Source organism: Saccopteryx leptura, chromosome X, assembly GCF_036850995.1.
Source record: "Saccopteryx leptura isolate mSacLep1 chromosome X, mSacLep1_pri_phased_curated, whole genome shotgun sequence".
NCBI classification, from domain to species: Eukaryota; Metazoa; Chordata; class Mammalia; order Chiroptera; family Emballonuridae; genus Saccopteryx; species Saccopteryx leptura.
Window position 1 is genome coordinate 72,937,474 of NC_089516.1, and position 13,427 is coordinate 72,950,900.

The following is a 13,427-nucleotide window of genomic DNA, read 5'->3' on the forward strand; positions in this document are numbered from 1 at the left end:
GGCATGCATTTCACACTATAGCAGAGTCAGTCTAGGCCAGTCACATTTCTAGTATTCAAGAGGCACAAGTGGCTGATTGCTAACCATGCTGGTCAGTGCTGGTCCAGACCCAGAACATTTTCATGTATTAGCCCCAGAACAGAGCCTGGCAGTCTGCCAAGCACACTTCTGCAGCACCATAGTGGAAGGTCTTTGTATAAGGCAGCTCTCCCCCTTCTTGGTTTATATTATTTTGTGCAGCACGTAGAAAAGATTGGAAGGATGCCTGCCTATGAAGGTATTTTATGAATAAAAAGCAGAAAAGCATGTCTGAGTAGATCTTTTCATTTTCAGAAATTCATGAGTTGATTAACAAAATGAAGTATTAGAAATAATAGAACTTGCCAATGAAAGTTAGGCCTGAAGATGAATTTGTTTTCATTGGTCAGACTTGATACCGGATCAAGGTTTCTTCTTTATTTGATAAAAATGATTTTTTTTTATTAAGTGAGAGGAGCGAAGACAGAGACAGACTCCTCACATGTGCCCTGACTGACTGGGATCCACCTGGCAAGTCCCCTACCTGGTGATACTCTGCCCATCTGGGGCCATTGCTCCATTACTTGGCAACCAAACTATTCTTAGCCTGAGGTAGAGCCGGTGGAGCCATCCTCAGTGCCCGGGGTCAACTCACTTGAACCAATCAGCCATGTCTATGGGAGGAGGAGAGAGAGAAAAAAAAAGAAAAAAAGTAGGAGGGGCAGGGGTGGAGGAAGCAGATGGTTGTATTTCTTGTGTGCCCTGACCAGGAATTGAACCTAGGACATCCACACCTGGGCCTGCGCTCTACCACTGAGCCAACCAACTGGCCAGGGCTATAAATGAGTTTTTATATCTGCCAAATAGCATACGATATTTTAGAACCATAACTTTTTTTCTTTCTTTTTTTTTTTTTTTTTTTTTTTTACAGAGAGCGAGAGTCAGAGAGAGGGATAGATAGGGACAGACAGACAGGAACGCAGAGAGATGAGAAGCATCAATCATCAGTTTTTCGTTGCGGTAGCTTAGTTTTTCATTGATTGCTTTCTCATACGTGCCTTGACCGTAGGGCTACAGCAGAGCGAGTGACCCCTTGCTTGAGCCAGCGACCTTGTGTCCAAGCTGGTGAGCTTTGTTCAAACCAGATGAGCCTGCGCTCAAGCTGGCGACCTCGGGGTCTTGAACCTGGGTCCTCTGCATCCCAGTCCTACGCTTTATCCACTGCGCCACTGCCTGGTCAAGCGAAACATAACTTTTTTTATTACTCCATACGCTGCTGAAATGTCACCTTATCAGAGACTTTTCATGGCTACCATATTTAAAATCCCCTCCACCATTATTTCCCAGTCATTCTTGTCCCCTTTCGTTGCTTTTATTTTTTTCATAGTTCTTATCACCATCTGAGATAGATATATTTTACTTTATTTTTTTCTCTCCCATTATTAGAATTTCACTTCTATGAGAGCAGAGACTATTTTATTGACTGTTATAGTCTTAGAATCTGAAACAGTACCTGATATAAAATAAGTATTCGATAAATATTTGTTAAATAAATAAATTATTTTCTTTTCTTAAAAAAGATTTTATTTACTGGTTTTATGGGGTTTGGGGGGCAAGAAATAGTTGCTTCACTCTAGCTTCTTCATTGGTTGCTTGTCATATGTGCCTTGATCAGGCAAGCCCTGGGTTTCGAACTGGCAACCTCAGTGTTCCAGGTCGGTGCTCTATCCACTGTGCTACCACAGGCCAGGCAATAAATGATTCTTAATTATCAATTTTAATTTCTTAAAGACTGGCAATAATGGAAAGTTAGTATTAGGTTTGTAACAAATTTGAAGTGTTAAAGTGAATTTAATAACTTATCTAAACTATGTATTATGTAGTAAATGTGATACATTATGTAAACCACACTCTGTATAATGCATATATTTTTTCCTAAACAAAAAAGTGACTTGAGATCTATAATGGGCACAGAAAAGTCACTACAATTCTCTCCAAATAGCCTTTAATGCAGGGGTCCCCAAACTTTTTACACAGGGGGCCAGTTCACTGTCCCTCAGACCGTTGGAGGGCCGGACTATAAAAAAAACTATGAACAAATCCCTATGCACACTGCACATATCTTATTCTAAAGTAAAAAAACAAAATGGGAACAAATACAATATTTAAAATAAAGAACAAGTAAATTTAAATCAACAAACTGACCAGTATTTCAATGGGAACTATGCTCCTCTCACTGACCACCAATGAAAGAGGAGCCCCTTCCAGAAGTGCGGCGGGGGGCCGGATAAATGGCCTCAGGGGGCCGCATGCGGCCCACTGGCTGTAGTTTGGGGACCCCTGCTTTAATGGTTTCAAGATTTAGGAATCTTAGATTTCTTCCACAGTTGTATAAGAGTGGTGTTTCAGTGTCTCCAAGACCATTCAGATGTTTGGTGATTTGCTAGGACTCAAGAGACAGCGTATAGTCCTGCTGCTAACGTTTATTACATTGAAAGGAAGCACGGCAAGATCGACGGTGGGAAGAGACCAGCACAGTTTGGAAAAATCCATGCATGGGCTTCTGATGCTCTCTCCCTCCCCTGAGAACATACCAAGTGTGTTCCTCTTTCCAGCACTGAGAAATGTGATCATATGTGGTGTTATTGCCCAGAAAAACCCAGTAGAGACTTGGCCCCCAAGATTTTTATTGGGAGCCAGTAATGTAGTTACCGTCTGCCTAGCATCTATCAAAATTCCAGACTCCTAGAGGGAAGCAGGTGTTCAGCATAAATCACTTTGTTCTGAAGTGATTAGAAGAAAGGCAGAGAGACATACTCCTGCATGTGCCTCACTGGGATCCACCCGGTATGCCCATCACGGGGTGATGCTCTGCCCATCTGGGGCATTGCTCCATTGCAGCCAGAGCCATTCTAGCACCTGAGGCAGAGGCCACAGAGCCATCCTCAGTGCCCAGGCCAACTTTGCTCCATTGGAGCCTTGGCTGTGGGAGGGGAAGAGAGAGACAGAGAGGAAGGAGAGAGGGAAGGGTGGAGAAGCAGATGGGTGCTTCTCCTGTGTGCTGTGACCGGGAATCGAACCTGGGGCTAACGCATGCCAGGCCGACGCTCTACCACTGAGCCCACCGGCCAGGGCGTAAATCACCTTGTTTTTATACACAGTCTAGGAACAGGGAAGTGCTCTTGTCGGTCAGAAACCCAAGGGACCACTTTGAAGCCAAGTTCTAGATACCAGCTAAGGGTCGACCTTGCGAGAAGGTCCTTCTAAAGATAGCAGCTTCAGGCCTGGTCACTGGTGTTTTCTGCACAAGGGGCAAACATGGTGAGAACGTACAATCCCAGGTGGAGGGATGGCATTGTGATTAACTTCTTCCCCTGAGCATGTACCTGAAGGTACCATCACTGAATTGCCAAAAGGAGATTCAAAGAACTTTGGAGGAAGAGCTATCTGTTTTATGAAGCCACGAATGATATAATCCTCACTCATTCCTAGGAGTGATCTTTCTCTGTCTCTTTTTCGTTGCAGGATCAAGGCTGCCATCCCAAGCATCAAATTCTGCTTGGACAATGGAGCCAAGTCAGTTGTTCTTATGAGCCACCTGGGCCGGCCTGATGGTGTCCCCATGCCTAACAAGTACTCCTTGGAGCCTGTTGCCGCAGAACTGAAATCCCTGCTGGGCAAGTAAGTGCCAGCTCCTGTGGGTGGACGCGGATGCGAGGCGCTGTCCAGCATATTGTTACCACTTCCTAATTGTCCGACTGCTCAAGTCTCTGCATTGCCTGCCCTCCTCAGGGACGTGCTGTTCCTGAAGGACTGTGTGGGCCCTGACGTGGAGAAGGCCTGCGCTGACCCCACCCCTGGGTCTGTCATCCTGCTGGAGAACCTTCGCTTTCATGTAGAGGAAGAAGGGAAGGGGAAAGATGCTTCTGGGAACAAGGTAGGCCTGTGGTCTCTGGCACTAGTGGTGTGAGGAGGGTAGAGGCTGTGATAGACTATGATTGAAGAATACCGGAAGCTCTTGTTTCTTTCTCTTCAGACACCATTTTACTGAAGTGTAACATACATATAAGAACACACAAATGCACAGCTGCGTGGCTTGATGGATTATCAAAAAGTGAACTAGCCTGTGCAACCAGCTCCTAGCTCAAGGATTAGATACTGCCGGCATCTTAGAAGCCCTCGTACTCAGATGGTTTTGAAATATAGGTGAATACCATTTGGAGATACACATACGTTGGCGTGCGCGCGCGTGCACACACACACACTCTCTCTCTCTCTCTCTCTCTCTCTCTCTCTCTCTCTCTCTCTCTCTCTCTCCCCGTAAAGTCATGGTACACTTTTGACTGGTCACAGGAAAGCAACAAAAGATGATAGAAATGTGAAATCTGCACCAAATAAAAGGAAAACTCTCCCAGTTTCATACTTATTCAGTGCAGTTCCATGTGGGCTCACGCACAGATTTTTTAGGGCTCCTTAGGTAGCTATCCCGTATAGCCTCTACAGACTTGTCACTGACTGATGGCCTACCAGAGCGGGATTTCTCCACCAAACTGCCGGTTTCCTTCAACTGCTTATCCCACCGAGTAATGTTATTCCTATGTGGTGGCGCTTCGTTATAAACGCACCAATATTCACATTGCACTTTGGTCACGGATTCGAATTTAGCAGGCCACAGAACACACTGAACTTTCCTCTGTACTGTCCACATCTTGACTGGCATGATCGTGGGCTGCCCCACTGTATACACGGTGTTACGTCATTATCTGTGCATGCGCACATGCTGCCACATCATCCTACAGAAACTGGGAGGGTTTTCCTTTTATTTGGTGCAGATTTCACATTTCTATCATCTTTTGTTGCTTTCCTGTGACCTGTCAAAAGTGCACCATGACTTTATGGACACACTGTGTGTGTGTGTGTGTGTGTGTGTGTGTGTGTGTGTGTATGTGTGTATTTTTTGTATTTTTCTGAAGTGAGAAATGGAGGCAGAGACAGACTCCTGCATGCACCCGAATGGGATCCACATGACATTCCCATCGGGGGCGATGCTCTGCCCATCTGGGACGTTGCTCTGTTGCAACTGTAATCATTCTAGCACCAGAGGCGGAGGCCATGGAGCCATCCTCAGCGCCCAGGCCAGCTTTGCTCCCATGGAGCCTTGGCTGCAGGAGGGGAAGAGAGAGATAGAGAGAAGGTTGAGGGGGAAGGGTGGAGAAGCAGATGGGTGCTTCTCCTGTGTGCCCTGTCCGGGAATCAAACCCGGGACTTCCATGTGCCTGGCCAACGCTCTACCACTGAGCCAAACAGCCAGGGCCCCATTTGGCTATTAAGTATTCATTGGACATGCTACTTGTGATTGTCCGTTTGTTATACACCTAGCCTGTGGTACATAAGAATTTTCTTCCTGAAGTGTGTGATCATCCTGTTGAAGGGTAGGCTGTGGTTCTGAAGTGCTGAGAGCAGACGTGGCAGGTGGGTTTGGGGTGAGTGTCTATGCTGCTCCAGCTGTTCCTCCAGCTGAGCCACTGTTAAATTTTTTTTGTTTGTCACGACTGAAAGTTAATCTAAGCAATAGACCCTAGTGTGTTATTGGGGGACAATCTTAGTTAGAAGGGGAATTAACTTAAAGCTTGAGCTTAGTATCTTTAAAACAGTAAATTGAATTTGATATAATTCTGATTTTCTTATAAAAGAATTTCATGAGCAGAAAAAGTACTTTTGTAAGCCAAGTGGAAAGAGACGATTGATTGTAGTTGGGTAAATGTAATGACACTGCCTTGGCTCTAAGGTCTTTTTCCTAAGAAGTGTAAAGCATTTTCTTTCAAATTTCTCTTTAAGATAAGGAAGTGCAAGTGTCATCCTTTTATGAAGAAACTAAGACTTTCAAAGGCAGTCAATTGACTTTGACTAACGTTAGAGACAGTGGTTCTGTTGTGGGCTTTATAGCTCAATCCATTAGATAAGCAGACTTTTTCTGTAAAAGGCCGGACAGTGAATATTTTAGGCTTTGTGGACCATACAGTCAGTCACGACTGTGCATGGTCTCTGTTGGAACTACTCAACTGTGCCCTTGTCATGCAAAACAACCATAGGGGAAAAAACAATAAAACAACAAATTCTGAAAGCAACTGTATAGATAACCCATAAAGCAGATCACTGTGAGCTGACAACTGGAATTCAAATAGTAAATGGTACAGCTGACCGTTTGAGGATGATTAGGAGTTTTCCTTATTGCTAGGAGGGAAGTTGAAGTCACCCTCCGAGTACCTTGCACTCTTAAGGTCTTTAGTTTCTCAGGGAACAAGGTGCTCTAAGGCAAGTGTCTCAATCTGTTCTTCTGACATTTCTTAAGGTCATGGGCGTGCCTGCTTTCACGCAGTTTCTTTTCTTAGCACTGCAGGGGCTGGTCTTGCCTTGGCCTGCCTTTAGCATGGTCTGGCTGTAGCAGGAGTCAAATGCTGATCTAAAATGCGGTGCCCTTTCAGACTGAAACTCAAGCTGCACAGACTCTAGGACTTAGACAGGAGGCAACTGGCAAACTGAGGCACAACCTTTTATTCAGGAAGTGATGAAATAGCTCTGCTAGTCTGAGTTTTTATGGTGTTCAGTATGTTTCAAGGCTTGACATTTCTGGAGGCAGTCATGAGTTAAATGGGTAAATAAAGTGAGGATATAAAATGTTTCCTCTATCCAGTGTCCCTGCCTTGGTCTTATAGGAACATTCTCTTCTTTCTAGGTTTCTTTTTTTTTTTTTTTTGACAGAGAGAGAGAGTGTCAGAGAGAGGGATAGACAAGGACAGACAGACAGGAACGGAGAGATGAGAAGCATCAATCATTAGTTTTTCGTTGCGTGTTGCAACACCTTAGTTGTTCATTGATTGCTTTCTCATGTGCCTTGACCATGGGGCTACAGCAGACCGAGTAACCCCTTGCTTGAGCCAGTGACCTTGGGCTCAAGCTGGTGAGCTTTTGCTCAAACCAGATGAGCCCATGCTCAAGCTGGCGACCTCGGGGTCTCGAACCTGGGTCCTCTGCATCCCAGTCTGACGCTCTTATTTACTGCGCCACCGCCTAGTCAGACTTTCTAGTTATTGGTAGATGAAAAATGAGCAACTTTTTCATGAAGAGCTTTCAATTTGTCATTTCTTCTCAAACAATTCTTGTATAAAGGGGTTATTATGCCTTTTTAATATATGGGAAGATTTCAGGGATGGAGACCAAGTTGTCAAAGGGTACACTGTGAATAGTGTCCGAGCTGGGCATAGAACCCAGGTCTCCTGCCGTCCAGGTGCCGTTTTCATTGTTCTATGACTCATCTTCCATTCGCCAGTGGCAGATGGGACTCCATTCTGGGGAGACCATGGGGGCTGTGCAGTCTTCAGGTTCACCATTAGTGTCCCTGCAGTCTTCGGGTCATGAGAGGAAAGCCCTTGTTCTCTGTGGCAGCCCCGTCTGTCTGGTTACGTCAGAAGATGGGAGTGAGCAGTGATGCCAGTGAGCAGCTGCTCTGGGCCGTGGACCCCTCTGCAACATGGCGCCTTCATCGGGGTCTGTACATCTGTGTTTAGTCCCCCGCGGACCCTTTAGTTCTACCTGCGTCCTGCGTCTGGACCCTTTGGGGGCTCCCTGGGTAGTGAACTGCCATGTCAAAGCCTTATGCTCTCTTTTTTGTAGAAGTGTATTTCTTTTTTTATTTTTAAATTTTTTTTGTGACAGAGAACGACAGAGAGAGGGACAGATGGGGACAGACAGACAGGAAGGGAGAGAGATGAGAAGCATCAATTCTTTGTTGCAGCACCTTAGTTGTTCATTGATTGCTTTCTCATATGTGCCTTGACCATGGGGCTACAGCAGACCAAGTGACCCCTTGCTCAAGCCGGTGACTTTGGGCTCAAGCTGGTGAGTCTTGCTCAAACTAGATGAGCCTGCACTCAAGCTGGCGACCTCGGGGTCTCGAACCTGGGTCCTCTGATCCTCTGAGTCCCAGTCTGATGCTCTATCCACTGTGCCACCCCCTGGTCAGGCTAGAAGTGTATTTATTTGTTTACTCGGATGCCCAACTTCAGGAAAGGCCATATAACATACCTTCTTTTAATCAACATGAATGTTTCTGAGGTCCTTTTTTCTCTTCTCCCGTTTTCTATCGGTCTTCTCTCTCCCAGCCTGCCCTGGTTGCTTTCACGAGGCATGTGTGTGAGGTCCCCTCTCAAACTGCAGAGAGGCCTTGGTAGCCGGGATTCTTGCCTCTCTTTTACAAGGGGAATATGTTAAAAACAGGGAAACTTGTCAAGATGAGAAGAGGGAACAATCAGAATCTTGTGTTTTTTTACAGAGACAGAGAGAGTCAGAGAGAGGGATAGACAGACAGGAACGGAGAGATGAGAAGCATCAATCATTAGTTTTTTGTTGTGCATTGCAACATCTTAGTTGTTCATTGATTGCTTTCTCATATGTGCCTTGACCGCGGGCCTTCAGCAGACCGAGTAACCCCTTGCTCGAGCCAGTGACCTTGGGCTCAAGCTGGTGAGCTTTTGTTCAAACCAGATGAGCCCTCGCTCAAGCTGGTGACCTCGGGGTCTCGAACCTGGGTCTTCCGCATCCCAGTCCGACGCTGTATCCACTGTGCCACCACCCAATCAGGCCAGAATCTTGTTTTAGGAGTTGGTGAGAAGCTAATGAAAACTAGGACGTGGTTAGCTTTATGTGATGAGAGGTTAAGCCACGGCTCAGGAATTTGAGGTTGGCAATTTTCTGCAACATGCAAAAATGACCAAAAAGCCTAGAGTAGTTGGGAGAAAGAAAAGACCCTGCCACTACTTATAAAAGTTAATGTCCGCCTGACCAGGTGGTGGCGCAGTGGATAGAGCGTTGGACTGGGATGCGGAAGGACCCAGGTTCAAGACCCCAAGGTCGCCAGCTTGAGCGCGGGCTCATCTGGCTTGAGCAAAGAGCTCACCAGCTTGGACCCAAGGTCGCTGGCTCCAGCAGGGGGTTACTGGGTCTGCTGAAGGCCCACTGTCAAGGCACATGTGAGAAAGCAATCAGTGAACAACTAAGAAGTCGCAACGCGCAACGAGAAACTGATGATTGAGGCTTCTCATCTCTCTCCGTTCCTGTCTGTCTGTCCCTGTCTATCTCTGCCTCTGTAAAAAAAAATAATAATAATAAAATAAAATAAAGTTAATGTCCCACCAACTGAAGGTCTTTAGACCTGTTCAAGAGGACTCCAGGTATGCAGTGCTTTTGCAGTTAGTTATGTTTGCAGCCATTAACCTTTACTGTTGTTGGACTTTTCTGTTGTTTGGTTTTCTCTGCAGGTTAAAGCCGAGCCAGCTAAAATAGAAGCGTTCCGGGCCTCACTTTCCAAGCTAGGGGATGTGTACGTCAATGACGCCTTCGGCACTGCTCACCGCGCCCACAGGTACTATGGATCTTGTTTATGCTGCGCAGGCAGCGGTGTTCCTCCGTTTCCTTTAGTGGCCCTAGTTCTGGCTTGCTGTTGGAACCATCTGTATTTTACCGTGACCCTTTGGCCCTGTCCTAACTGGGGCTCCCAGTTAGACAGTGGCTCTTGCTGAGTGTTTGATCCAGAGAGGAAGTAGAAGTTGAGAAAGGTGGGGCCCTGTGTAGAGCGTCAGTCGGCGGCAGTTTTCCTGTAAAGCTCACCCTCTGTGCACACTGGGGATTGGACTCTTAGCTGTCAGTAGGAAGAAAATGGAGGAATCCTTTCTTTTTGTCAACTGGCGGATTATTTACTGGGGTTAAATCCTTGGCCTGAAGATTACTAATAGTTGGGCATGTTACATTCTACTTAAGGTCATCACTTTTTATTCCCCTTAATACTGCAGTATTAGTAAAAAATCCTATCTGGTGTCTGTTTTTGTGTCCATTTAGGGATGAAATATCATAGTCTGGAATCCCTGAAGTATTTCAGTGATGAGGAGACAACCTGTATGGTAGAATCAGTGGGCACTGACTACTGTTTGAATGTCTCTGGTCTTTTCCAGCTCTATGGTGGGAGTCAGTCTGCCGCAGAAAGCTGGAGGCTTTCTGATGAAGAAGGAGCTGAACTACTTTGCCAAGGCCCTGGAGAGCCCGGAGCGACCTTTTCTTGCCATCCTGGGCGGGTATGAAGAACTCCTCAAGATTAGGCTTTCAGTAGCATGTTTGCCTAGTAGGAGGCTGTCACATGGGTGGTTTATTGTCAGGTAGCACAATCAAAGTGGGTAACAGAGGCAGATTGAACCAAGGGACTGAATACAAAGGTGGAGATTTTAGAGAAACTCACAAGGGACAGTGCAGTAATCTGGGGCTAGCAACAGGTGTCACCATCTCTAGGCCTAAAGGGACAAAGGTAGGGAATGGTTACCAGACTCAAGAGAGGGTAGTTGTGTGGAGAGGGCTCTCTGATAGAAACTGTAGGCTTTGGTCAAGGAACCCAAGGATAGTCATCTGGCAGAGAGGGAGCCAGGGAAATAAATATCCTGATGTCCCTTCAAGCTCATACCAGTGTGCTCTTCCCTCCCCCAGTTGGCTGCCACCCAGCTGGAAGCCGGAGGGCAAGGGAGTCCCCTGATGAAGTCCATGCAGGCCAGCCTCTGGACACAGAGAATAGGGTCAAGAAGGAATAAAAGATGGTTCTGGAGGGGTGGATGGGCAAAGATCCACCATAGGCACTCATGTGACAAGTTTTGAAGCATTTGAGCTTTTCACATACATACAACCTGGCACGGAATAACTAGGGGAATCTCCACATTTGTGTTTAGTAAACCATTTAGAACCCATTTCTCCAGGTCACAGACCATTTTATATTTTCTCCTATGTGTGAAAGTACCACATTGTAATGACTTAGTTAAAAATAGAAATTTCAGAGTTGTGGGTCAAGAGGATCACAGGGTAAATTTTAGGTGAGAGAGTAGGGACAGGGCCCCGGAATTTCTTAGCAAAGATAACTTCTTGTCACTTGGCATGGGTATCTAGGCATCAGTCTCTTTATGACTGTGTCTCTGACCCTTCTATGAGGAGCTCCCCCACCATGGTAAAGGACATACTCAGCATTTCCCTAGGAAAGCTGACTCCATAGTTGGGTGTCAGTTTCATGGAGCATTTTGCTCTCAAGGCTCTGTGAGCCCAGTTTCAGGGCCCTAAAAATAATTCAGGTTGGGTACAGGTTAGCTGGGTCCTGGAAGCATCACCCCTCTGCACTGGGTTATAAAGGTCAGACTTCTCTTTCCTTCCCTGGAGGTTAAGATTTGAGCTGATTGGTTTTCCAGCTTTCTGTGGACCTGGAATTTGGCAGCGAGCGCCACCTAGTGGTTATGATTAGATTTTAGAATCAACCTGAAATCACTGTTTTGGGGAAGTTGATATGCATGTTTTGTTTTGTTTTTCCTTGCCATTTTTTTTCTCTTTACCACCTTTCTTGCAGTGTAATCTCCTTAGATCATTAACAATTTTGGGGACCATCTTACATTTTTATTTAAAAATTTATTGTGCAAGCAGTCAAACATGCAGAGGTTGAGAGAATGGTATTAACAAACCCCCAGGTCCCTGTCACCCTACTTCAACAAATTTTGGTGTTTTTGCCAATCTTCTTTCATCTACCACCTCCTACTTTTTTATCAGAAACATTTTAAAGCAGCCTTAGACATCATATAATTTTATTTATATTACTTCTTTATGCATCTCAGAACTGATACGGAGATTTCTTTTAAATAAGCACCTAACAAAATTTAACAGTTTCATCTGATACTATCTAGTGTGTATTCAGAAGTCATCGATTGTCTCAGAAATGTCTTTTTTTTTTAATTTATTCATTTTTAGAGAGGAGAGAGAGAGGGAGGGAGGGAGAGAGAGAGAGAGAGAGAGGGAGGGAGAGAGAGAGAGAGAGAAGAGACAGAGAGAGAGAGAAGAGACAGAGAGAGAGAAGGGGGGAGGAGCTGGAGGCATCAACTCCCATATGTGCCTTGACCAGGCAAGCCCAGGGTTTTGAACCGGCGACCTCAGCATTTCCAGGTCGACGCTTTATCCACTGTGCCACCACAGGTCAGGCCTCAGAAATGTCTTTTTACAGTTTGTTTGAATAAGGATCCAAATGAACTCTATGCACTACATTTTGTTAGATACTTTTTATTCTGTAATAGTCATCTCTAGTATTTTCATCCCATTGATTTATTGAAGAAATAGGGAATTTGAGCTTTAGAATATCCCACATTCTTTAGAAGGGGTTGAGTCTCCTTTCTTTTCTCCCACCCACCCACCCACCTCCCTCTCTCCCTCCGTCCCTCCCGTCTCTGTATAACAGTTCCTACATTCTTAGCCTTCATGGTGACCAGTGAGATAAAGTCTCTTGTCATCCATTCCCCCATATTGTTGTTGTTTTGAACCCCCATTTCACAAATCCTAGTGTAGTGCCTCTCACAGGGTAGCTACCATCTTGTTTACTGAATGAAGAGCAGACAGGCCCAAGGTGATTTCTTCATTTAAGTGGGATTTAAATATATAGGATATATAGGAATATGTCTGGAAGGCAAGCTGTTACTTGTGTGAGGGATTTTAAAGGTTGTGCTTCAAGTGACCTAGCTTTTCTTTAATTTAGATCTTTTTTCTTTCACAAGGAGGTGAAAGGACATCAGTATTTATTGTCTTATTTCCCCCTACTAGAATATAAACTCCAAAGGGGTTGGGATCTTTGTTTTTGTCAGTTGATTTTTCTCAGAGACCTAGAACAGTGCTTGGCACAGAGTAGGGACTCAATAAATATGTTGAATCAGTTGGTCCAAGAGAATAATAAAGGTCATAAAGCAGATGTTCCAGGCACTGAGAATAGACTTAAAAATGTGAATCTTTCTATTTTTGCTTAGTATGTATTCACTTGGTATATAATCTGATCCATGTTCTAGGGTGAAGACAGTTCTGAGTGGGCTCAGGGAATCCCATAATTAGCAGTCTTACTCAGGTATAATTAGCATTGTTCATCCTCTGATTTTTTGGGGGTGGGGAGAAGAGGCAAAGGAGACTTATATGCAACCATGGTTCCTTTAGGTGATAGTAGGTTTTAGCCCTTTTTGGTGTACGGCCACACCTCGAAAGGATTTCTTAGTAATGAATTGACCTTTTGGGTTAGCAAAACATAGGCAAAGTTAGCCAGTACTTTTGTCACCTTGTGAGCTAGTTCTCTGTTCCTGTGCGTTGATATAAAAACTCAGGCTGTATGTAATATCACTTTTTTTTAGTCCATTGTTCTTTTGGTGATAAATCTTGTTTTCCCTTCTAGAGCTAAAGTTGCGGACAAGATCCAGCTGATCAATAACATGCTGGACAAAGTCAACGAGATGATTATTGGTGGTGGAATGGCTTTTACCTTCCTTAAGGTGCTCAACAACATGGAGGTAGGAAAACAATGCCAA

The 13,427-nt window shown here is 45.1% G+C and overlaps 1 protein-coding gene across 1 annotated transcript in view; it reads left to right on the forward strand.

Annotated features, from left to right (window-relative positions):
* The window catches only part of PGK1 (phosphoglycerate kinase 1), a 42,519-nt gene that overhangs the window by 25,067 nt on the left and 4,025 nt on the right, over window positions 1-13,427 (forward strand). The window contains exons 3-7 of the mRNA XM_066357704.1: window positions 3,544-3,699; window positions 3,811-3,955; window positions 9,336-9,439; window positions 10,026-10,145; window positions 13,295-13,409. Coding sequence (XP_066213801.1) covers window positions 3,544-3,699; window positions 3,811-3,955; window positions 9,336-9,439; window positions 10,026-10,145; window positions 13,295-13,409 — 640 coding nt within the window. The remainder of the gene's footprint in view (window positions 1-3,543; window positions 3,700-3,810; window positions 3,956-9,335; window positions 9,440-10,025; window positions 10,146-13,294; window positions 13,410-13,427) is intronic.